The sequence below is a fragment of the Artibeus jamaicensis genome, unplaced genomic scaffold (assembly GCF_021234435.1).
Source record: "Artibeus jamaicensis isolate MK-2021 breed Jamaican fruit bat unplaced genomic scaffold, CSHL_Jam_final contig_387, whole genome shotgun sequence".
Taxonomy (NCBI): domain Eukaryota; kingdom Metazoa; phylum Chordata; class Mammalia; order Chiroptera; family Phyllostomidae; genus Artibeus; species Artibeus jamaicensis.
Window position 1 is genome coordinate 40,133,038 of NW_026521812.1, and position 25,708 is coordinate 40,158,745.

Sequence of the window (25,708 nt, forward strand, 5' to 3'; positions counted from 1 at the left end):
CCAGCCAGGGCCAGAGACAAATATTAAGCAATACAGTTTCCATGTATTTTTGTAGAAGAATGTCTTTATCTAAATTAATAATAATTAATCCTATTAGTAAAGGAATATTAACCACTAAGTTAGCAAGTGCCTTCATTTATAGTGTATACATGAAAGTAAATGCAGTGACTTGAGATTTGACTTCTTGTGAAAAGTGAGCAAATTGAGAAGATTGCCCCTAGTTATATTAATTTGCTTGCTGATGATGCTAAAACTACTGATTGGGGCTAAGTCGAATATCTTCTCTCATTCATCTCTTTATATCCTTGTATCCCTACAACTTAGGTCTCCGTACCTAGGAGCTCAATCTTACTTGGAAAAAAATGTGTTCCTCTTTCCTCGTCCATCTTTTGGGCACCCAGTATTTCCTCCTTTTCACCTAGAATTCTGATTCTGTTGGAGGGGTAATGGCCCCAGCTATAAAAAACCTCATTTCCAAGTCTCCTTCCCATGTAGAGGTGATAGTGTAATTCCCTTCATATCAAAACGACCAGACTGATTCATACTTTGAGAAATGCATGAATCTTTTCATTTGTGCAGTGAACATCTACCATGAAGGGATTTAGGGGATGGAAGCTGGACCTTCTGAAGTAATAGAAACCCCTGAGGACACTGATGCTATTACACAATTGTCCTATCTACCCACTGAGATTCATGATTTTGTTTCGGTTGTTATGTTAGAAAACTTAATTCTTACCTGATGAAGTAATCTGTTAGTCTCTTACTTGTAGCCAAAATCAGTTCCTGACTACATTCACATTAGTGATTTGTAAGACATAAAAGGCATATCTACTAGAGACAAGAGAGACCAGGATGTTGGATGACAGAAACAAAACAATGATTAAAAATCTCAGTAGAGTTTTGTTCAGATCAAGTCAGGCAAAATGGAACAAGTAATCATTCTGCATCAATATTTAAAATCAGCCATAGCTGGTGCAGCTCAGTGGATTAAGTGCTGGACTGGGAACCAAAGGCTGGCCTGTTTGATTCCCAGTCAGGGCACATGCCTGGGTTGCAGGCCAGGTCCCCAGTGGGTGGCCATGTGAGAGGTAACCACACAATGATGTTTCTCTCCCTTTCTCCCTCCCTCCCTTCCCCTCTAAAAGTACATAAATAAAACCTTTAAAAAAAGATTTAAAATCAACACAAGACTGGGACTATTAGTTCATAACATAAAATCCTTGGAGTTTTAGCTGTCCACCACCTTAACATAAACCAAGTATAGTATGAACCTATTGACCAAAAGTAATTAAATCCTGTTAGTGGACATTTGTGTGCAGACTTATAAGAAGTGATTTTCATAACACTTGAAACGAATAGCTTTTTGTTTTCCAAGGTTTCAGGAGTAAAACCAATGGCTGAAAATCAAAGAGATAAAAATCCTTACCTCATATGGAAATGGTCTATTAAACCGAACTTCCCCACAATAAATTGCTCGACAAAGTAGTGAGACCCCCTAACACTTAAAGAGATAATCAAGGATATTCCTGGCTGCCAGAGGGAAGGGGGTGGAGGGACTGGGTAACTCAGACACAGACTAGTGTGGTGATGGCCAGAGGGAAGGGGGACTGGGAACTGGGTGGAAGCAGGCAAAGGGGGGGGGGTGAAAGAGAATGGGGACATCTGTAACAGTGTAAACAGTAAAAATAAAGGAAAAAGTGGATATTCCTGGATTATATGAGAGGTATAGCTAGAAAACCTCCACATTCCCTTTTAACTCTTCAAGACCATATAGTTTTCACACCTAGAACATATATTGGGTAACAGCAAAATAAGACTTTGTCTTGGGTATATCACTATACAAAACTGATACCACAGAAAGATCTGATTAATAGAAAACCACTTTTATAAAAAAAATTCATGTACGATAAATAAAACATCACATGATGATGACTAATTTAGGCAGTTCCACACAACTGGTTACAGTAGGATTTACTAAATCAAGACATTATAGTAATATGTATGGTGGTTATTTTATGAGATTTCATTCTCCTTTTCTACACCTTGAGAAATTCTAATTTCATTTCAAGGCTTCGATCAAATATTTCTACTAGAGAGCAAACTTTTGATGTAAAATAGACATAAATAATACCTGTGCCATACGTTTGTTAGAGATGAAATGAGACAATCCATGCAAAGCACTGGCATACAAAGTTTATCTAAAAATGTTAGCTACTGCCCTGGCTGGACTGGTTAGAGCTCAGCTGGTTAGAGCATCATCCTAATATGCCCAGGTTGCAGGTTCCATCCCTGGTCAAGGCACATATAAAAATCAAGAAATAAATGCACAAATGAGTGAAACAACAATGTTTCCCTCTCCCCCACCTTTAAAATCAATAAGAATTTAAAAAGAAAACGAGATGTGGTCATCACAAGGTAGTTTAAAAATGTTATTGTAATCCACAATAGGCTTCGTTATATTGCTTATTCCTATACTGTTTGCTTATATATTTGTATCCCCTTCTAAATTATGAACATCTTGAATGCAGGGAAGAGCCACATCCTCATCATACCCTCAGGGCTCAGCCCACCATAGTTGCTCAGTAACAATGTATTCAGTCTTACAGCAAAACTGTTGTACTAACTAAAGTCATTCTGAAATTGGAAGAAATATTTTAACATACTTATAAATCAGACAACTCAGGATGATAAATTGACTTGTCAGTTTTTTTTAAGTTCCAAATCTAATCTTCCAGAGATTTCCTGTACAAAATTGTCGCAAAGATCTTTGGAATACTGGTGTCATGTAACTGTGTTACATCCATTAAAAAAAAAAAAAAACCTGCCTTATTAGACAACTAGGTATTAACTGATTTTGTTGGGGATGGCAATGTGCCCAGCTAAAAATAAACAAGTGTCTTTTGCATGTAGAGGTAGCAGTGTGACTACCTTCTTGTCAAAACAAGATTTTTGATTGGTGCTTTGGAGAAAGTTAAAACTATGTGTAATTCATACAAATGCTCTAGCCTGCTTCCATTTAAACAGTTGTTCAGTAGTTGTAACCATGTATCACAGTCCTCCCAATTTTTAAAACTGTATTTCAATAACTATTCAGGTAGATTACAAGTATTCAAAAATATAAGTGACCACCAAAAATTAGCCCACACCCACTATAAATAAAAAATATGAAGGCAATTTCTCACTTGATTTCCAGGTCTCAGCTACACATTCATTTCTGGTGTTAGCTTGCCACCTTGTGGCCTCTCACCCCCGTGCAGTTGTGTCTTGAGCACCAATTTGAAGGCCTATGAAACAGATGAGCTTTATATACACTCACATCTACTTATAAACTGATTTTATATGCAGCGTGAGTTAATCGTGCATCTCCAATTTCACTCCCAGACCAACTTCCTTCCGGAAAAGGTTGACAAACCTTAACTCAGAAAGACAGATGCTGGCTAGCTACAAGTGAATGACCTAATTTTAAAACAAGCTCTGTGAGACATAAAAACCATCTGAATATTTATTGAATAAAACATTCATACCTGTTTCCTGAAAAGGAGTACACCTAATTTTTTTGGTGAAGCCAATGTAAACACAGCCTCTTATAAAGATGGAAAAGCAACATAGTAACAGGACTGACACACAGAAGAGATTACTAAATTAAAATGGTGACATGATCTTTCTTCCCATTCTGGCAAGATTATGAATCTAGAACAATGTCTGCTTACTCTGCTGGAAGTACACACACACACGGTATTGTGACGGTAAGTTTTCCTTCAAGCAGTATCCTAGGGATTGTTAGCCCAAGAACACATGGATTTCTTAGATGAGCCAGGTCTCTAATTAAAAGCTCTGTGACAATCAACTCCAATGCCCGCTGCTTCCATGATTGTAACTGAGTGAGCCGACATGTAAGGAGCTCAAAGCAGTGTGTGAAACATAATTATTAAATATTATACAGTTCTTACTAGAGAAAACCAGAATTCACTCTTGAGCTCCCCAAACCTACTTTCCAGGATCTTGGGACTCAGCCCTTTGTAACTGCTGCTCCAGTGAGCTCCAAATTTTGAAGGGTCTGCTGGGTCATGTTGGCTCTTCAATGGTGTACTTCTGATAAAAGCTGCATTCAGTTATTGCTTAGTCAGTGAAATGGAAAAAAGTAGGAAACCTCTCCTACCCCCACATAGCCAAGCATCCCAGCCTATAGTTTTAAAATAAAAAAATTCAGATTTTCTGTCCTTGTAGAGTGAGTAGAGAGCAAGAGAAACACAGTGAAAATGTCTAGGATTACACACAACCATGATCGTGTGTTGGAAAGGCCCACAACATTACCAAGCAGAAAGTTCTGGTTCACTTTGGCAAAGCAGCTGTTTGTTGTCTTTCATACTTTTGTCTCTTCTACTTTAGCTAGGTGGTGGTGTGGGACCAAGATTTTATTGGAATAAACTCGAGTTGCTTCAGTTTCTCATTTTACACTGTTACAAACTAAACTACATTCTAAAAAAAATTTAGACATCAATGTATGGCATGAAATGTGAAAGAACTTACAATCTCACCTTAGTTACTAAAGTAAGTACATCACACTGCCTCTCCTAGTTGCAACTTCCCCAGGTAATCCCAACACAACACCCTAATCCTGCTTTGAATGGCAATCAATACCTTCTACCAGGAGGGCAGCAGAGAAAGCCTTCTGAACCAGGATTCCTGTATTGTAGGTTTGGTGGTATCAACCCACGTTCCTCATGTAATTATCTATAAATTAGGGTTCCTAATTTTCTTATTCTCATGGTGCATAGGTTAATTACATTTTAAATCTCAACACCCCCCTGTCATTATGGGTTTATAACATTCCCTTTGAGGACACATATACTTGAGTGAAAACTTTGTAGTACTCCAGTTTTAAGTAGCCATAACTGGACTGAGTACATACATCAAGGTTGGATTTTAAATTTTCAAATAATGTGATGAGTTTATCCAGCTAAGTAGGTTTTTTTTTAGGGTTAGAAGTTGCAAACAAGTACTACTAAAATGACTTAGTTGTTTGAACATTTGGATTTTATTGACTGCCAGTGTACCGGAAATAAGAGATCGATCCATTCCTGGCATATTCCATCCCCCGTTCCATACTTAAGTGTCTAGGTGTTAACATCTTGAAGTATCCAATATAAAAGGGGGTACTTCTGTTTGGCAAAGGGCAAGGGGCACTCCCCTTGAGATAACTCATAGGTACCTGTTTCTAATGAAGAATTTCCTGGTGTGATCTGCTCCTTAATAGTTTAAACCCACTGTGTCCTCAAAAGTGCAGACTTCTTGGATACCTCGCTTCTATACAGGGACTTGGCACATGAGGGCTATTGTTATCACCGATGCCCATTCTTCTCCAACTTACCCAGGGGACGGGAGTATTTAAGGGATCCAGGCATGGTAGCACTAAAGCCCCTGTCTTCCTAAGAACATTCTTTTGCCACACCCATAGCTGTTTGGGGGAACACAAGCACCTGGTAGCTAAGATGGCAGCAAACAAACCTGTGATTACAAGTTTCAATGATAGTGCTCCCAATACACAACAGACTAGTGTGTGGAGAGAGCTGGTGAGAACCTAGTCAATCTCTCCACAATTGCTGCTCAGTTCTTTTGCCCTTAGTTTCTTTGGTTTAAGAGTACACAACTGCAGTGAATGTCTGCAGCAGTGAGCCCTTTGCGTATCTGTGCTCCCTACCTTCATCAACAGTTACCTCTTTCATGGCTCCAGAAGTTCAAGTTGTAAAACCGGTATTAAACTGTTAACAAAACATAAATGTGGGTCTTAAAAGTCATCTATAAATTCTCTCTTAATACTGTTTTCTAATTACCTGGGGGGGTCCTTCAGTAGCCAGACACTTTGTACAGTGTAATTCTAGCTAAAGGAACCAAGCCATCCATTACGTCACTTGGCTATCGATGCTTCCCAAATCAAGGCATGCACAAGAGCTGATAGTTTACTTGGTTCCAACTCTCAGCTGTCACATACCTCTCTCCTCATCTTACAAGGTTAAGAGTACCTAAGTCTTAAGAGTTGGTTTCAGAATATATGGAAACATGTAGTTCTTAGCAGTGCCTATCACACAGTAGCAGCCAACAAGTACTAAATGTTACAACATTTGCATATTTGATACATGAGACCTAGGCCAGGGAAAGCTAGATATAGCAGATTCCTGTTAAGTCTAAATGTAGACTTATGACTGTACTTCTGGCCTTCAAGTATTCAAAGCTTATTTCTCCCCTTGGCCACAATATATGACTTTCTACTATCTATAATTATCCTGTTCTAGTCCCTCTCCAACTTAATCTGTGGAAACCTTTCAATTCTGCTCATTGTGCTCCTTAAAAAGGGCTCCCATTGCTGCTTCATAAATTTATATTCTGCAACTTAATGTAAACCTAACCTGTATCTCCCAAGGCTGTTTGGCCAAGCAGATACTCTGAAACTTCCCCAAATTCTTTGCCTGCACCACACAGCCAGGAGGCACTCTCACAGTTGGTCTTCCTAATCGTTTCTGTTGGACTCATCTTCTGTGTGCAGTCCAATAAATTAAGACAAAAGTTCTTTAACTTTCTCAACTCCAACCAGCTTCATTTACATTTTAATTCAGCAATCTACTTCTCTGGCTGTTTCCAGATACTGCAAGCTGTATTACTCCTAAGATCTTCTAATTCTGATGCTTTAATGCCCATTTCTTGGCCTTCTATTATACCCTCCCTCTGACACCATGAGACCTCCAGTCCCTTGGCCACTCCCCTTTTGTGCTGGCTTTGTTTCCTAATCCTAACTGGACTCAGTTCACTGGCCCAATTCCCATACTAGGACTATGCAACCTCTTCCTCCTCTATTCAAGCCAAGGAACACAACTGGATGTCACATAATCATGCGGTGCCACGTTATGCTCTGATAGGTCAACTGAACCTTGAACATTCACCAGTAATTCCTGTATATCTTCTACTTAGCTCCCTCTTCCATTCATCTCATGCCTCAAAGTACAAATGCATCATTTGTACTTTGATTTCCTAATCTTCCAAGGCTTGCTGTTGGGAAGGTTTTTAAAAAATTTCATCACAAGGAGCTCACCATTTCTACTTAACAGACTTAGTCTAAGAGAAAGTTCCTTTCTATTTTGTAATGCTGATACTTCCACCAACCTATGTTCTTGGGACTGGGCTCTATCAAAGACTCCATTTCAACTTTGAGCTCTTTTTAATGGGTACCTCTCTCGAGTTCACAAATGTTCAAGACTAACTTTAAAAACCTCCAACTATGGTCAGGGATTAACACATTTCCTTTTCTTTAGAGCAAGATACTTAAATAATTCACTGCCTTCATTTCCTTGGTGAGCTCATTCACCATTCAACTGAACATAATTGGACAAACAGCCACTAAAACTTCTCTAAAGTGGCTAGCAATGGTTAATTTTACTAGCCTGTTTTTCTTAGTCTTATAGGCGTATTTGGTATAGGCATATTTGTAGATGGGCATATTTGGTACGCCCATCTACACTTTACCATTCTCTCTTCTGGTCTCTATAATGCTCCATAACTTTACCTCCTTTACCATTCTCACCTAACCCTTTCTTCTTGAGTTTTCTTTGCTAATTTCCCCCCTGCACACTAAGTGTTGCTATTCCTTGGGGTTCTTCTCTTGCAATCCATCCTTCACTACATCCTTGCTGCTTCTTTCAGTTCTAACAAATGTATTAAGCTCTTACTATAGCTCAGATTCTGGGCTAAATGCTTAAGAGATAAAAGAAAAAGAATGTTTGTCCTCAAGGAGTTTAAACTTCAGACCCCTATAAAGAAACCGATTACCATACCTCTCTGCCTTCATGACCCAGAGGTACCTCAAACTCAACACTTACCTTACCTTTACTTCAACCGCATTACTTCTCTACTACCATGGTAAACAGCATCACCATTCACAATTACCCAAGCTGGAAACTTAAGTATTCTGTAATATACGCAATTTCTCTCACCTTAACCCCTACCTACCAAATCCTTCTCATTGGCATTTGGATATGCTATTTGCCTAAAATTTTAAAAACTGGTTACGATACTCCCCTGAATTTATCTTCTCTCCTTCGCAACAATTATTTCAAAAATAGGTGTTTACACACTTGCTCTCTATACTCCTAAAAATGGCTTCCATTCAAACTAAGTAACTGCAAAGGTCCTGATCACTTTCCTACCATTAAATCCAAAGGATACTTTACAATCCTTATCTTAGCATAACGTGACAGAATTGAACACACTTCCTTAAAATTTTTCCATCCTGCTAGTCTCACAATTTCCCCACTTCTTTGAATGTACTTTAAAATACCCACTTGCTCAGAGTTAAGCCCTGCATTTTTTTCTACAGACTCTTTCCCCAGGCAACCATCCAACTCACAGTACTGCTGCTCAGCCTCACCTGCCTGAATAAACAGGATTTCTTCAACTATGGAAATGTTCTGGACTTCCCCCCTTCCCCTCATTCCATAATGACCAAGTCTTGCCAAATATTCTAGAATCTCTCAAGGCTGTCCACTTTTCTCCTTTAGCCAGCACGACAGTGCCCACTGCTCCCTGGATGGCTTAGACAGCCTTCCTGTTTTTGAACCCCCACTGGAATGCTCCCTCATCACAGTGAACTTCTAAACTCCAAGTGTTAAGAATCTCATTCTTTTGCTTACAACTCAAATGTGAACCCTAGATCTAAAATACTGTGACCTGGCTCTTACCTTTCCTCATTCACTCTAAACTCTTTACCAGCTTTTGGCCCTTTCCTTAAAAGCTATTCCTATCGGAACTTACCTTGGCATAGTTTCCTCTGCCTCACCAGCCTCTCCTTCTTAATTGCTTTCCTTTACCACAGACCACATAGCATCATATTCTCACTCTATTATACATCCTTATAATCCCCTTATATTGATTGTGTAGACTCTGAGCTCCAAGAGTCAGAATTATGTTCACTTCATCTCCCATTTAAGCATTCAATAAAATTTTAAAATTAATACTTATTATCCAAGGTATTGGACTAGGCTCTTGACATAGAATGGTAGGTGACCTAACCAGAAAGGATTTTGACCTTGCGCAAACTATAGGTCAATAATTGGGGGTGGGAGTAAAAAGAAAAAATAAAGCAGGGAGAAAAAGCAATGATAACTTGTGATAAATGCTGTCTTTGAAAAGCAATTCAGTGCTGTAATGGAGTAATCAGTCATGGAGCTAGAAGTCTAAGACCTGAAGAATGAGTTGAGAAAATGGCATTCCAAGCAGAAGGGCTAGCGCAAGGGCCTTGAGAAGGGAAAGACCTAGGATGGTTTGAGGAAGTCAAAAGAAACCAATGTGGCTAGAACACAATGAACAAAGGAGAGTCACAATATGCTTAGGAAGGCAGGAATCACAGTAAAAAACCCAAGCCACATTTTATTCAAGGGCAGTGTGAAGATAATAAATGAATTCCTGAGCCATGCAACCTCAAATACTAAACAAGAAATCAACCTAGCTGCCAGGTGGGTAATATTCTAGAATAAACTCTGTAAGGGGAATATTATAGTGGTCTTCACAAAAAATAACAGTGATTTGGATGAGACATGAAGAGAAGGGCTCCTTTTACTTACAATGGAGAAATAACTATAATTGTGACCAAACACAGGGTAAGTACATGTATTGATTACTATAACATTAAAGAATATCAATTGAGAAACTCAGGTACTGACTTCACTTATCCAGATAGAGAATATTGAGAGAGGAACAAACTGAAGGCAGGGTGGGAACAATACAATGATTTGGATGTGATATGTTTAACTATGAGTGAGACAAGCCTGAAAAGGCTTGAGAAGCTTAGGAAAAGTCTGATCTCAGAGACAATACCAAACTCCATAGAATAGACTAAACCATCCCAAGAGAGGAGACATACACAATGAACCCAAAGGTCAGGTACTGGGAGAGAAACTAGAGTTGGAGCCAGTGATGGAGCCAAAAGCATAATGGGAAAACTAAAAGAGAAAATGTCAAAACCAAGAGACTATTTCAATCGACCCTATCAAAAGCACCTCGGGCAGTGAGTAAAGGCAGGAAAATGAACCTACAGACACGGCACCATGAAGAGACTGGTGATCTGGACAAGATCAATTACAGGGTAGCTGAAGGGGCATATAAAGTGGCACCAAACCACAAGTGAAGAAATGGGGTGTTTTGAGTAGGCAACTTAGATTAGCTATGATGGGGACCAAATAAAAGGCAGCCCCTTCTTTGAATAGAAGCTACTATGGCATATTTATAAGCTTTCGGAAAGGATATATAGTAAAAGAAAGTTGACGAAACAGGGAAAGTTAATTAAAAGTTTTGAGGTGAGGGGGCATGGGATCCAGACCCTGTGAGGAGCTGGTTTGTAATAACAGTGCAGATATGAATCGGTTTGTAAATCTGGTGGTTGAAAAGTTGAGAAAATTCCCATAAAATTTCTGTATTTTCTCAGCAAAATGTGATTTAAAGATATTCAGATGAAGAGAGTGGGAATATTAAGTGATGGAGTGTATAAATCATCTAAGCTCATGGAAGTTAGTTACAATATAACCACAGAAAAATTGCCATGCAGTTTTTAGATAACCCTGCCTGGTAAAATAATTTTTTCCCTTTCAACTGCTCAAGTAGACAGGTTTTGAGATTTTTTTTCTAGGTCATCACAGAGAGCAGCCTGCTTTCAGGATATTAGCAAAGAAGTGTGCATAAAAGTGAGATCTAATTTCTAAGCTAAACAAACTGAGGACCCAAGCTGGCAAGTGGTAGGATTAACTGATTAGCTGTGATAAGGTGTAATTTTTTAATGGAAATATCTCCAGATGTGCTGAAAAACATTTGTGACTAGAGAAAGAGGATCTTGAATCCAAGAATTTTAAGTAAGAGATTTTGATTACAAGGTATAGGACTCCTACTTATGAGGAAAAGACCCCTGACATGAGAGATACCTTGATTGAGGAAGACCACTGGGAAATACCATTTTGTTCATTGAATGGTAGTATTGAATGGCACAGATAATAAATGAGTAGATATAAAACTCTTAAACACTTATAGAGAATGGGCATGTGAAACTTTATTATAGAGCTACCTGGATATCTCTCTGACGAGGTGACATCTAGGCTGAGAACTGATAGATAAGGAGTCAGCCACACAAACACAGGAATAAACATTCCAAACTGAGGAGACAATATGAGTGAAGACTCTCAGATGTAGCTTGGTGTATGTTCAGAGAGATGGAAACACTGGGAAAAGGGGAAGTAGGTGTAAGTGGAGAAATAGGCAGGGACTTTAAAGAGATTAAAATTTAATCAAAGCGCACTTAGTTGGCATTTAATATTTAAATGCCGGGTGATATTCAAAACATTATCAATACAGTCAATCAACTGGAATGAATAAACTGACCAGTCAGAATTACCATTTGTAAACAGGTAATGCAGCCACATTGGTGCACACCTGCTGATTACCCATCCTGGCTGAGTCAGTGCCCTTTTAGATCATTTCCCCAAAGTGTGTTCCTTAGAACACTAATTTAGAGGTATATACCCAAATATTTAAAAACTTTGATATAGATCTCACCTTCCAAACCTCTGATTTCACCACAATAAAGATTTTGAAAAGGGCTGCCTTACTGCTCTGCTTTTTAACACCTCTTACATCCATTAGTTTCTTTCTCAAGCCCATTAACATTCTTCTGGCTCCCATAATTTTTTGAGTGGACTATTTCAAGTCTCTCTGATTTTAATCTCCAACTTACCCAATTTATCCTCTTTATACAGCTAATTAGCGTTCTAAAATCGGTACCTGATCAAATTGTTCAACTTAAATGCACTAAGTAACCACATACACATAAAAGATAAAGACTAATATGGCAAACATAAGAACCTTAATCACATGGCCCATCTGCCTCACTGGCTTTTCCAACTGCCTTTCCACACGGACCACTTGCAATACCACAAACGCACTGTGTCCCTTTGCATCCCTCCACAGCTAGGATTTCTTTTTCCCCTCTGACCTTCTGATGTCTACTCATTCATCTGTCAAGACCCATCTTATCTAACAAGACTTCTGTAACTGCTAACCTTCCCCCATAAAAAAAAAAATAGCATTTTTCCTTTGATGTTGCTAGCTGTACTCTTCATGTACTTTTATCTCAACAGCTTTAGCAACTGTATGTACTAACCTAATAATCAAACTTGCCTTGTTAAAACTCTACCTCTGCCCATCTCTTTAGAATTTAACAATGCTGAATTTAACACTGCTAAAAATTTCCCAAACTGTTATATTTCACTCAACACAATGATTTTAAATAACACATTGTGATCTGCAGATTCAAATTTTAGGGGATTTGGAAGAGGGAGAAAACACAAATTTTTAATGATGAAATCTCAGGTAAATTTAGGCTGGAGGAAAAATGTATCTCAACACAAATGACTGAGAAAAAGTATACCATGAAAAATATATAATTTATGATTCTTTTTTAATACTTAGGCATTACATTCCATATCAAATTTTACCAACATGCTATTCTATAAATTCATATTTATTTTTATGCCATAATTTGATTTCTGTTCCATGCTAAAAAGCCCACTCTTCCATAATAACTTTTAGCATACAGAACCCAAACGTAAAAAATTTAACTCAATGTTGGCAAACTCTTTTCCCTAACATATAGGAGAACAGTTACAAAAATGTCTAGTGGTCAATTTTATGTTAAATGAGCAAAGGAAAAGCCCCAACACATTGGCATTTTCACTTAACAGCGGTTTGTCACTAAATTCATCAGAAATAAACCTACTTGCTACTGCACTATATATAGGGCAGTTTTGCCAAATGCCTACCTTTAAGAGCTAGATCATCTTTGAAGAAAACTGTACGAAAACATAAGTTGTTAACAAAAGTTTAATATTACAATTACTCAAAGTTAAGTTATTGTTAACTTAGGAAAAAAACATGTATTTATCACCCATAAGAACTTTTATTTTAATAAATAACAATGGATTTACCAAAGGATAGGGATTTTAATGTATCAAGTTTTATGCATATTGGTAATAAACCTTAAGGAGGTAAAACCAACTATTCAATATAACCAATTAGGCCCTAAAAAGAAAACTGTAACACCTGCTAGTTTATTCAGAGTACCAGCAATTTCAGTTAATGTTAAGTGCTTCATTTTTCCTGCAAATCTGATGTTGCACAGGGAATAAACACATTTTCATACTATCACAATCTCATCAATATCTCAGGCTAATAATATTGTGAATGCAACTGGTTTATAACAAACACAAAGTCAAAAATCAATTCTACCATTTATGGCAAACAGAAACAAGTCAATTTGAAAGGATGTTTTGTTTCCAGTACTGATTTTAGTTGGACTTCAAATGAGAAGGTCATAAACGCTTCTGAAATAACTTCTATCTGTGGCTGTGAATCCACAGTATAAATACGGTGAATAAAACTAAACTCTAAGAGCTAACCATATACTGAATAACCAAAATAATCAACTATAACAACTAATACTGCTCTGGAAGACCAATCTAATGAAAAAAGCATCATTAGATATGGTGGGAAAATACAGACAAATCTGTACAATCTAACATCTATAAACAGTAAAATCAAAAAATCCAACTTCCTTATAGAAAGTGTTTCATCTATGTAATTATAAATGTTAAGGACTCTTGCATTTTGTAAACACAAGATGGGCTCGATTTGATGATACCGATTTTAAGGTTTATAAAAATGTTTAAAAAAATTTTTCCACAAAAGTTTATACAGTTTAAAGCTATACACCAATCTATAAATCTCAGAAAATGGAAAAACAAACCCTTATAAGATCACATGTATAAAACAAGAAATGAAATGTGATTTTATTTAAGGCAATACTGGGCTACTTCACAAATCACCACCTCAAATATTTACACTGCTCCACACTACTAGTTTCTATCACATTCACAAAAGATTGTTTTTAATACCAAATGTTTATAATCTCTGATGTAAATTCTTTATTCACATTTCCGTTATATTTCAGGGACTCATATCATTTATATGTACCCAATTAGAAGCACTGAGGGGGGGGGACTGTAACTATAAGAAACTGCTAAAGAATCTGCTTTAATTTCACATGAATACCACCCTGAAATCCTGGATGGCAAATTTACAAAGCAGAGCAAGGTGTTGTTATAACGTGCCTACTTTGAGAAAAGTAATTTTGAGATCTTGTAAATAAATGCTTTATGTAAAAATCAATCAACTATGGCAGTTTCTAGTTTTCGTTCAAAAATCCTTAATTTAAAACAATGAAAGTTTTAAAAACTTGATTACTTAGTTAAAAATTAAAATTCCAAATATAAACGTGTCATTTAATAGTTTAGAATTACACACTGCTGGTGGCAGCAAATGATTTACAATAATAAATATATACAAAAAAGATATCTACAGAGTACTGTTATACATGAGCAGTGACCTGGTGAAACATATCAATCACATAGATAATTCATTTTAGTTCATAAAAAGGGCAATTGGTTGATAAAAATTTGAGGTTAAGCTCAATATTTACATTAACTGAAGTTTTGATTCTATTCTTCAAGTCCCATAGGGATAAAAAAAAGTTTTACATGACAAAATGCCATGTTTTTAATTTTTATTTTTTGGCCAGGTTAATTCATGTCTACAAAAAATAACAAAAAAGTTTCACGATTCTAGCATGCTTGATGACTTTCTATTTAAAATAAAATTGTAAATGATGTATTTATAGTACATTAGTTATCAGTACTGCCCTCTCCCTGTGGCTTTACCGATTTCTTTCATAACAGATACATCTGGATCATTTGAATGTACTTCAAGTTTTTTCAGACTGACGGTAGGTTTCATTTCCTGAAGTTGCTTTAAGACAAGCTCAGTGCAATCTTTCAGAGTCTTGTCTAAAACAATTTTTACATTGTTACTGCACTTAAGCTGTGATGGATTGGCAAACTGTACAAAGGTTTCAGTTTCTTTATGAGCACATATATGATTTCCACTGTTCACAGCAGTTTTGTCAATATTTTTTCTTGAATTTGAATGGGATCCTTTTTTATTCCCACTATTTGGATGGTCTTTGTCAGTATTTTTCTTCTGCTTCACTGCAGACTCCTCAAGAAACTTCAGAAATGATACTTCAAATCCCATTGGCTTAAATGAGCTCCAGTCGAAAGATGCAGGATGCTCCTCAGTGGTTTGAATTGCAACAGCAGTTTCTTCTTCTTTATGCACATTACTTAACTCAACTGCTGGTGCTGGTTCAGCTTTTTCAACTTTCCTCTTTTTATTTTGGGAGACATTTTTTTCTTTATTAACTCTCTTCAAATTACTTGCTTTTTGCTTTTCTGACTGGCAGGGATTATCTTCCTGAACATCACTTTTTACATTTGAAGAGGTATGAGCTTGGGTCTCCACACTTGTTTTGTCTTCATTTATTAATTTTGTAATAAATAATTCTGTTAGCTCATCCATTTCATCTTTTTCACTTTTTACAACTTCCTTCTGTGGAACTGCAGTTGTTCTTGAGTTATCATTGCTCTCTGATACACATGTGTCAGATTCCTTCACTTCGTTTTTATCAATTTCTTGCTGAGCAGTTTCCTTTAATTGTGAGTTGCAACACCGTTTGAAGACAATAAGAAGATTGCGGTGTTGTGATGTAAACGCTTTAGATAATTTATGGCATTTATAATGTCTAATTATATTGCTTTCACTTGTAACAACTGATGTACACCCCTTTATCATACATGGATACTGGGCCACAAATCTGCTTGTACATTCAGATAAGGCATCATTTCTAGCCTTTATAGAATAGACATGCTTTCCACGTTTCAGAGAATAAGGCTTATTTTCTTCAATTTGTACAATCTTTGCATTCTTGTTTTCTATATTATTTTTTTTCTTTCGTTTGGTCTTAGGCATTTTGGTTACTTCCTTTCCAGATCTGTGTTTTGTCCCCCGATGTTTAGACTTTGTCTTTTCTTGGTTTGCTTTGCTTGATATATTTTCCTGACCAGGTGTTAATCTTCTTGGCCGAATCAAATGAGCTTTATGTTTGTCATTATGCTTATTAAAAATGTGTCTAAGGAGATTAGACCGAGTTGCATATATACGGTCACAGCCTTCACAGTCACACTTGTATATGCCATCTTCCTCAGTTTTACTTCCCCTTATCCCAATTCCATGGTCTGCCTCAAGATGAACAACGTAGTTCAAGTATGTCGTAAATGAGGATTTACACTCTAACTGGTCACATGAAAATTTTCCAACATCCACAGAAGCAGTCATACTTTCAATTTCCTCAGGAGTCATTTCATGAAGTTTCATATAGTGTTGTATCAGGCCAGTAATTGCTTGGAAAATTCGAGAACAGTCACTCACCTGACATCGAAATTCTTTTACAGTTTGTTTAGTTTCAATTTCTTCACTTTCTTTACCAGCTTCGCTTTCCTCTTCAACCTCTGCAGAAAATGCAGGTAGATCTGATTTGTGTACAGCCTGGTAATGCAGAATTAAGTTCTGTTGTATTGTAAAAGCAGCAAAGCAACCCTGATGAACACATCGGTAAGGTCTGTAGGGACTGTATCTTGTTGGGAACTCAAGGGCCTGGGAAACTGGCTTCTTACGTTTTTTCTCCTCCTTTTCTTTTTTATGTCTTCTAATTTTCCTTCCTTTGGTTTGTATGTTTGTGAGACAATTTGTGTTACATTGTTCTGAAATAACTGTAATCATCTGTGAAGAACTTTCTGTTTTTTCAGGACTTTTTTTGCCTACAAGTTGTTTTTCTGGAATCACTGCTGTATTATTGAAAGCATTTTCCTTCATTGCCCCCAATTCCACGGCAGACTGGAGTTCCCTTTTATTTTCCTCTGTCATAACTAGCTGTCTTTTTACTTGTGGTATTCGTGGGGCTGACAAATTTTCACTCTGAGACTTTCTTCCATAAGGTCTTTTTATTTTTAACTTTACCATTTCCTCCGTTGTAAAATGATGTACCAACTGACAGTGTGCCCGAAGATTAGAATTTCTTGTAAATGTTTTCGTACATGTAGGTACTACACATTTAAATGGAGCAAATTTCAATTGATTCTTCTTAATTTCAAGAATCATTTCTGGAGTGTACTGATGAATTTTACCATAGTGCTTAAATAGAGCATCCTTTGTCATAGCACTGTAATTACAGCCTTGGTTTTGACACACGAAGGGTTTATTAACTTTGTCACTGAACTGAATATTATTTAGCATTTCAGAAACTGGCTGAACAACTGTAGCATTTGGAATTGATTTAACAGGAGTAGGAGTCAGTGTCACTGACGTATTTATTAGTACACATTGGGTTGCTGGAGTGGATAGATCATTTTCCAATTTTAATTTCTGTAACCCTTCTAAAATTTCCTGCATTTGATCTTCCTTATGTAATACTTCAGACTGAGGAACGTTACTTTTTGCTGGCATGACACCCATGAGGGAGGAAAACTGAGAAGTACCAAGTAATTTGTTATTTTGTGCAGTGTTCACTGAAGGAAGTTGAATGGTATAATTTATTTGAGCATTCTGTGATGTTTCACCAACACCCTGAGATCCATTTTTCACCTCAAGAACTTGAGAATTCATAGCACTTTTAATAATTTCAAGAGTCTTTTCAAAATTTTGTATGACACTGTCTTCAGAAATCTGCAAGTCAGAATTTACTGAACTTGTGCATGAATTCAAAGCCATCATTTGGGAATCACCATTTTCGGTTTTTAATGGTAAAGGAGCTAACACTGTATGAGACTCAACATTGGTTTTAAAGTTTTCTTTCACATCAGTCATAAATAACTGATTGTCAACATTATTTAATTTCTGTGTTAGATTTTCCACCAAACCCTGAGGTTCACAATTTGGAATTACATTTGAATGAAGGTTAGTAGTTGGTATTTCAATACTCTTTGCTATAAGTCCCATTGCTGTTAAGTCACTTGTTACCAAGTTTTGGGAAGCATTAGGTGCAATAAGTTGAGGAGTAACTTTCTTTCTTCTCTTAGAAGCACTGTTCCCCTTTTTATTTAAATGACTGGACCTTGTGTTCTGAGGACCACTGATAACTGAAACACGTGAACTATTATTGGTAAAATTTTGTGATGGCCCACCAGAATCAGGGAATGTACTAGAGCACAAACCATTTTCAACCGTTTTTAGTAGTAAGTCATTTGTTGGAAAAACAGGCAAACTGCTGCATTCCTCAACGGAGGGAGTTTTGGAGTTTGGTGGTCTATTCTGGTTTGTCAGCAGGGGATTAGGGTGGCATACAGTCTGCAACAGGGGTGGTGGCACTGCTGGATTTGGTATCACTGTTGCATTTACTTGTGCTGCATCTGAGACACAACTTGCTGGAACATGAGGAAGCATTTCAGTACCTTCAAATGTACTAGGAATGCCAGCAGTTTCCAAAGCCTGTTTAATAATTTCACTTCCTTCTTGACTAACACCTGTACTAAAGTTAGTCACACCAGTCCTAGGAAATGTATTTGGTAAAAATGTTGAACGATTTTCAGCAGCAAGAAGTTGCAGGAATGATGGATCTTTAAAACATGCTTCTGAATTGAAGGTAGACTGTTGTGGCTGCTGCATATTTACTGCATTTGTTGAGAGAATCATGCTGGCAAGAAGAGAAGGCTGTCCATTACTCTGTAGAAGTTCTTGAGCAATCTCTGCTCCATCCAGTGGTTTACAGTAAGATCTCTTAGATAAGTGTCCACCCAGAGATCTGGGATTGGTAAAAGCCCTGTAACACCTGCTACAGATAAATTTTCCATCTCTGATAATTGCAGGCCACTTAGCCCTTTTATTGTGCTTCGGTTTCCTTTCCTTCCCATTTGGGCCCCGCCCACGGTCTTTCTTAACTTTTTCAGGAGCAGACTGTTGGGCACTGGTACTACTGAAGTCATCTGCAACATTTACTTGTGAGGGAAAAACTGCATTTTCACCATTGCCTCCTTTGAGAAAGGAGGAATTGGTGTTTCCCTCAATCTGTGAGGAAAAATGATTTGAATTATTTTCCAGTTGGGAAAAAACAGAGTTGGTTCCACTATCTGCTGGTGAAGGGAAGAGAGACATTGAACTACTTTCTGCAGGTAAAGGGAGGAAAGGATCTGAGCCACTGTCAATATTCAAAGGTAAAACTGTTTTGGTTAGATCTTCCATTTGTGCTGGCAAGGTAGTATTAGACAAATTTTCCATCTGGGAACATAACATACCACCACCTTGTTCATTTTTATCCTGAGAAGGTATATTTGGATTTATGACACTTTCCACTGAGGGTAACAGTGGAGTTGACACAGTGGCTAAATGAGCTGGAAAAATGGAAGATGAGACGTCTTGCAACTGATCTGAACAAGTAGGATTCCCATTGGCTTTGGTCTGTGGTATAAAAAATGCATTGTTAGAGCTGCTCACCTGTGATGGCAAAAAATAAACAAACTTTCCATTATTTGGTGCATTTAAGTTGTTAGATTTCTGACCTTTCTTATTTTTGCACTGCATTTTAAATGCAGCATACTGGTCAGGGTGTGCTGTCTTCATGTGTTTCCCAATACTCTGTGAAGAATTATAGGTTCGAGTACATCCCTCAACCTGGCAACTGAATTTCTGAACTGGCGCTTTTGGAGGCACTGATGGAGTTCCTAAAGAACTGCTTAGGTTGGGCTGTGGTGGAACAAATGTGATACTTTCTAATGTCTTTAGAGGTAAATTACAAAGATTGGACGAAGTTTTAACATTACCTCCACATTCAAATTTAGATGTTGACAAACTGTTTTGAAATCCTGCCTGATTTTGCACAGAAAAGTTCATCAAGTTGTTCACTTGTTTCTCTAAGTTTTGTGGGGAAAGTTCTTCTGTTTTGAGGGTTTCTGAATTTACTAAAGAATTTTGAGTAACCTGGGCTTCATTAAAGCAGTCCTGTTCTTTTCTCTCCTGGAAACCTGGATGACACAGATCATTACAAGAATCCTCAACTACTGTACGTAGATTTGTGACCAGTGATGAACTGGTGTCTCCCACAGTTGAGTTTTCTTGCTTTCCAAAGTTATCCTCGATGCCCTGATTGAGGGATACCTTAATGGATACAGCTACTTCACTGGCCTGCAGCAGTGGAGTAGTAGCAAGGTTTTCCAAACCATTTGACAATGGTTCATCAGCACGCCTGAGCTCAGCAGCAGAAATCTGGTCTTGTTTGGCCACAGGTGATTCTGCCTTGTTTTTCTCCCATGCATCACCTCTATCTGCTGATAGGGTATTGCCTGTGTTTTCTGAAAAAAGCATAGACATTTCTTTCTCAGTGTTCCCTTCTGAGTTCTGATTCACTTTGGTAGACTGAACAGAAGCTCCAGATGAATTAAGCTGTTCTGGAGGCAGCACTTCTTCAGGAGTACTGTGATCATCCAGATGCTTTTCTAGCTCACTCTGAGAACGATACACTTTACCACAACCTGTAAACTTACAAGTATAGGTATTGTAATGCTGTGCTTCATGATCATATAGTAAGTAAGCTTCTGAAAAAATTCTGCCACATTTAGGAAACATACACTTTGCTCTAAAGACTTGATGTTCCTTTCGGTGGGTCAAGAGCTCTGCATAACTATTAAAACCGGCCTTACATTTCATCTGTATACAGATATATGGTTTACTGCCACAGTGCATTTGTAAGTGATCATTGAGATGAGTAACACTTACAAAATGCCGCCTACAGTACTGGCAAATAACCTTTTTGCTTTGCATTTCAAGAAAGCGCTTGGCATCTTCACTATCTTTATGCCCTTTTACATGAGCAATTAGATTTTTAAAGTACTTAAAGCCCTTTTTACAAAAAGTTACAGGGCAATTAAATTCATTGACAGGTACTGGTTTCTGGGCTGGGATCACTTCTGGCTCATAAGATTTATCTTTGTCATCATTTTCATCATCTGAACCATCATTGTCATTAAATACTATAAAGTCTGTTGAATAGAGGCTATTCTTTTTTATAGGCCGCTGTTCCTGCTTGGCCACAGCATTAGTCTTCTGATTTTCATTGGTAGTTGTGATCTTAGGAGGCCTTCCCAATCTTCTTAACGGTTTCATAGCTGCTAGTCTCTCTTTACTAGACTGTTTAACATGCAACGTGACATGAGGGACAAAAGTTTCTTTAGAATTAAAGTTCTTTGCACATATGGGACAACTGTAAATCCCATCTTTGTAATGTTTTTGAGCATGTCGTACTATTCTATGACCAAGGAATTCTTTGTCACATAGCACACAATACTGCATGTAGGCTTGCCAATTCCGAAACCTAGCAGATATAAACCCCCTCTCTCTTAACTGTTTTATCTCCTTCTTCTTCTGCTTTTCATCACTAAGAAGGCCAGAATTAGCACCAATTCCACCAGTAAGTCCATTCACAGAAGTTTCTTTAATTTCTTCCTGGTAGTCTACTTTCTCATAAACTTCACTATCATTTAGTTCATCAATTGAAGACACAATGGATGCTTCTTCCCCCATTAATGCAAGGCATTGTCGTTTTAAGGTTTTCCAATCCCAGAATTCTGGATCAAAGGGCCATTGTGTTTTTAATACAAGTAAGAGCTCACAGCGTAGAGAATTTGGTATTGGAAGATTCTCTTCATCGTACTTCTGGTCTGGCTGGTTATACAACATTTCCACAGCATAATATGCGTCTACTGTAGGTTCAATAAGAAATTCACTCAGCTGACAAGCACGTTTAACTTCCAGATCATCAGGTAACAAACATGAAATGGTCTTGCAAATAGATATTTTCACTTCAGTATTTTCTGCAGATTCCAAGCGAAGAGCTTTTACACATAGTTCTATACAGGTAGCAAGTCCAGCCCCTTCAGTCTGTGAAAAATCAAAAAGAAAATGTTAACTTAATATACACTAATCAATGGAGACTGTTAATTTAGTAATTTAAAACTGAGGTTTTCTTTTCTCAAATTTTCCAAAAGGCAATATATGAAAAGATGCTTCTTTATACCATTGTGGCTCAGTCTGGTGTGTGTGTATGTGTGTGTGTGAGAAGAACTATATATAATAGCAGCAAAAGCATAAGCACTGGCAGCCAAGATTATTTAATAGCTAACAAACTGGGAAGTTATTAACTTCTTTGTTTTTTCATATTCCACTTATAAATGATCAAAACAGCAAAACTTTGTAAAATTGCTGGTATAGTTTGGTATAATGTCTGGCACATAGTAAGTGATTAATAAATGCTAGTGACTTTATCACATATCTCATTTCCTAAGTTTGCATTTATAACCCTTCTGAAACAAAGTCTTTTTATCTCATTTGCAATACTGAGAATGTCCCTATCTCCTGAGTAATGAAAGGAGATTTTCACTTGTAACAAAATAAAGTTATTTGCTCCTTAACAGTGGAGACTAATTCTATCGGAAAATTGAATGCCAAATTACCTACCTCAGGCCAGCTTAAGAAATTAGGAGAAGGAGGAGACATAAACACTCTTCCTTTTGAATTAGCATCTTGAGCTGTTATTATAAGATAGCAGTAATGAATATAAGAATCATTGGAAAGAAACATGTAGTGAAGATAAAATGGGTTTTAAAAGTCTAAAAGGGAACATAAATATATGAAAAATAAGTCAGTAAAAAGATGTGGCCATATTTATGAGAATGAAATATGCATGGTATAAGATCAAAAGGCAAGAAAAGAAAGTAAGTCAAAAAAGCTGATAGGATCTACATTTTTGTACATTAAGAAAGAAAGAAAATATTTACTAACACAGAAGCTTAGATTTGTGGGCCAAAAAGAAAGTGAGGGAAGGAGGCTGGGAAACCGAACTGGAATTGATTTCAGAAAAAAAGAAGGGCACAAAGACCAAGAAAAAAAAAAAAGGACAAAACGACAATATGAAACTTATTTTTAAAAGAGACAGAAAAGGACAACTGGGAAAGAGACAGAACCATATGATTTTCTCTAGCTTTCATATAAACTTGCATCATTATTGACAGATTTGAGCCAGAAAACTTTTTATCTGTTACATGCACTAAGGGCTACTAATATGAACATCAATTCCTTTCTCCTGAGATGATATAAACTGCTAAAAAGAAAAAATCTACTTACTGCTTAGAATGAAACTAAAATTACTTGAGAGAGGAAGACAACTGACATTTCTATTTGAATACTGTCTGCTCCTGGATGAAAAAATTAATTTCAACTCATTAAGGGCAAACAGCTTAGAATGAATTTGCTTTAAAAACATCTTTATGTTGTAAATAAATCTGAAACCTTAACAAATTAACACCAGAAAAACAATAAACCATATCAGTTCTTTTATTCTGAGTTTTCAACTTTATATAATTAAAAATTAAGTTGCTAATATTCAAATCACAATTTTCCATAAATATATACATGTGATTAAACAATTAGTCCATGAAATCTACTTAATTGCTAGCCTCATTTGATAAAAATAATGATAGCACCAGCTTACATTTTTGAGCCACAGGAACAAAAAGTAAAGTGGTATCAATTTAAAGGAAGAATAGACAAATCCCCATTTCTGGTACTTGCATAGCACTAGGAAGGCTTCTAAAAATTTCAAGTTTTACCCTTGGTATCCTTTCTTTTTCTATTCCTTTCTTTCGGCTGCCTAGTATCCTTTTTTGGGGGTAAAATTTTATTTATTTATTTTTAGAGAGAGGGGAAGGGAAAGAGAAAGGGAGGGAAACATGAACATGTGACTTCCTATGGCACGCCCCTTCCCGGGGACCTGGCCCGCAACCTAGGCATGTGCAGTGACTGGGAATCAAACTGGCAACACTTTGGTTCATGGGCTGGCGCTCAATCCACTGAGCCACACCAGCCAGGGCTGCCTAGTATTTTTCTTGACCCAAAGTTACCCAAGGCTTATTTACATGATGGTATTTAGTTCCCCATACACATCCCATTAGCCCTTTCTCTAGCTATCCACAGTATCATGCCTTACTCTGCTTTCAAATTCTTAAATTCTTACTTATGTATTTCAGAATTAAATATAACTAAGCATGGAATACAAAAGGTTGAATCTAACCCACGTCTCAACTTGCCCAACTTTATTTTTTTTCAAAGTTTTTTTTAAAAATATAAATCTTTTTTTAAAGACTTTATTCATTTATCTTTAGAGGGGAAGAGAAGAAGGGAGGGAGAGAAATATCAATGGATGGTTGCCTCTCATGTGTCCCCTGCTGGGAACTAGCCTACAACCCAGGCATGTGCTCTGACTGGGAATTGAACCTCGACCGTCTGGCTCGCATGCTGGTGCTCAATCCACTAAGCTACACCAGCCAGAGCTCATCTTTTACCATTACCTATACTGAAATAGCCTACATTTCCAGGTATAACTGAGGAAACTATAGTTCTGCAAATATGCCATTCTCTCATGTGTCTTGATACTAACTTGTGATATAATAAATATATATTTTGGTCTGTATCCACAGTTCTGAAAACCATATATTCATGCTTTTAAATGCTTTTTTATGTGCTTCCCTTCTGAACCTAAAGTCTCTAGAAAAGCAATACTCAGCAGAACTGATATGATGGAAATGTTCTTTATCTGTGCTGTTCAATATGGTAGTCACTACCTACATGGAGAAATCGCACATCTAAAATATGGCTATTGTGACTGAAAAAAGAAATTTACATTTTATTTAATTTAAATAGCTACCTTAATGTGTAGCTTTTAATCAAGTTCCCCCCCTCTCAACATGGTGTTCTTTTGAGTGGGGTGTAAGGCTGAAGAAGGACAGTCACTTTTACTTAACTTTCTCTATTCTTTTGATTAAGAAATGAAATCCAAAGTGGCTGAAGTTACCAGGTGGTCAATGGCAAGTCAAAATTTATACCCAGTTTGTCTGACTTTTAGTTCCCAGTTTTTTCTACTTTACGATGCTGCTCGAGTTAGATAAAAAATAGTGGCAGAACATATTTAAACTGCAGAGTAGTTTCCTAAGAAACTTATCATTCTCAGTTTATTTTTTTAATCTGAAGCATTATAATATATAAAACAAAAAATAAGGAGTTAACATGGATAGAGAAAAACAGGACAGTAGAAACATTAATTCTTGTTCTTTACACCTTAAAGTGAAATTATCTCAGGAGGAATAATATGAAGATAGACTTCTGGTCAAGATGGAGGCGCATGTAGACACACTTAAGCCTTCTCATGCAACCACAACTAACTTGTTTTTTAAAACAAAAAACACCCAGAACTGCCAGAAGATTAACAACCGCAGATTTTTAGAAGTGACACTCGTCCAGATGAATAGGAGGAAGAGATGCAGAGCCAGGGAGCCAGGGTGGAGAAGATGCAGGGTGGCACAGAGAGGTGGTAGCAGCAGAATGGGCAAACCCACATTCAAATGTGGTAAATAAAAATTGGGAGGGACACCTTGGGAATGAGTGATCCCAGGCCCATGAGAGACTGTACAGCCAGGGTCCAGTGCCACAAAGATAAAGCCTCACAACTTACAGATATATAAACTACTGGGGGCTGGAGTAGCAGAAGAAACTGCCAGTTTCTGTTTAAAGGGACTACACAGTCCTACAATGTACACAAACCCACCTATTCTAGAAACCAATCAGGACAGCAGCTAAAAATGGTGTCAGGTGCATATGGGTGAAGCCACTAGAAATGGGAAGAGTGCCA

General features: G+C 37.2%; 1 protein-coding gene across 3 annotated transcripts in view; it reads right to left on the reverse strand.

Annotated features, from left to right (window-relative positions):
• Window positions 1-1,197: 1,197 nt before the first annotated feature.
• The window catches only part of ZNF292 (zinc finger protein 292), a 104,227-nt gene continuing 79,716 nt past the window's right edge, over window positions 1,198-25,708 (reverse strand). For 2 of the 3 annotated variants that reach the window (XM_037143836.2, XM_037143837.2), the window contains one exon: window positions 1,198-21,906. In XM_037143836.2, the coding sequence (XP_036999731.2) occupies window positions 14,776-21,906 (7,131 nt within the window). In that variant the 3' untranslated portion in view covers window positions 1,198-14,775. The remainder of the gene's footprint in view (window positions 21,907-25,708) is intronic. The other variant, XR_008391515.1, reaches the window with a different exon arrangement.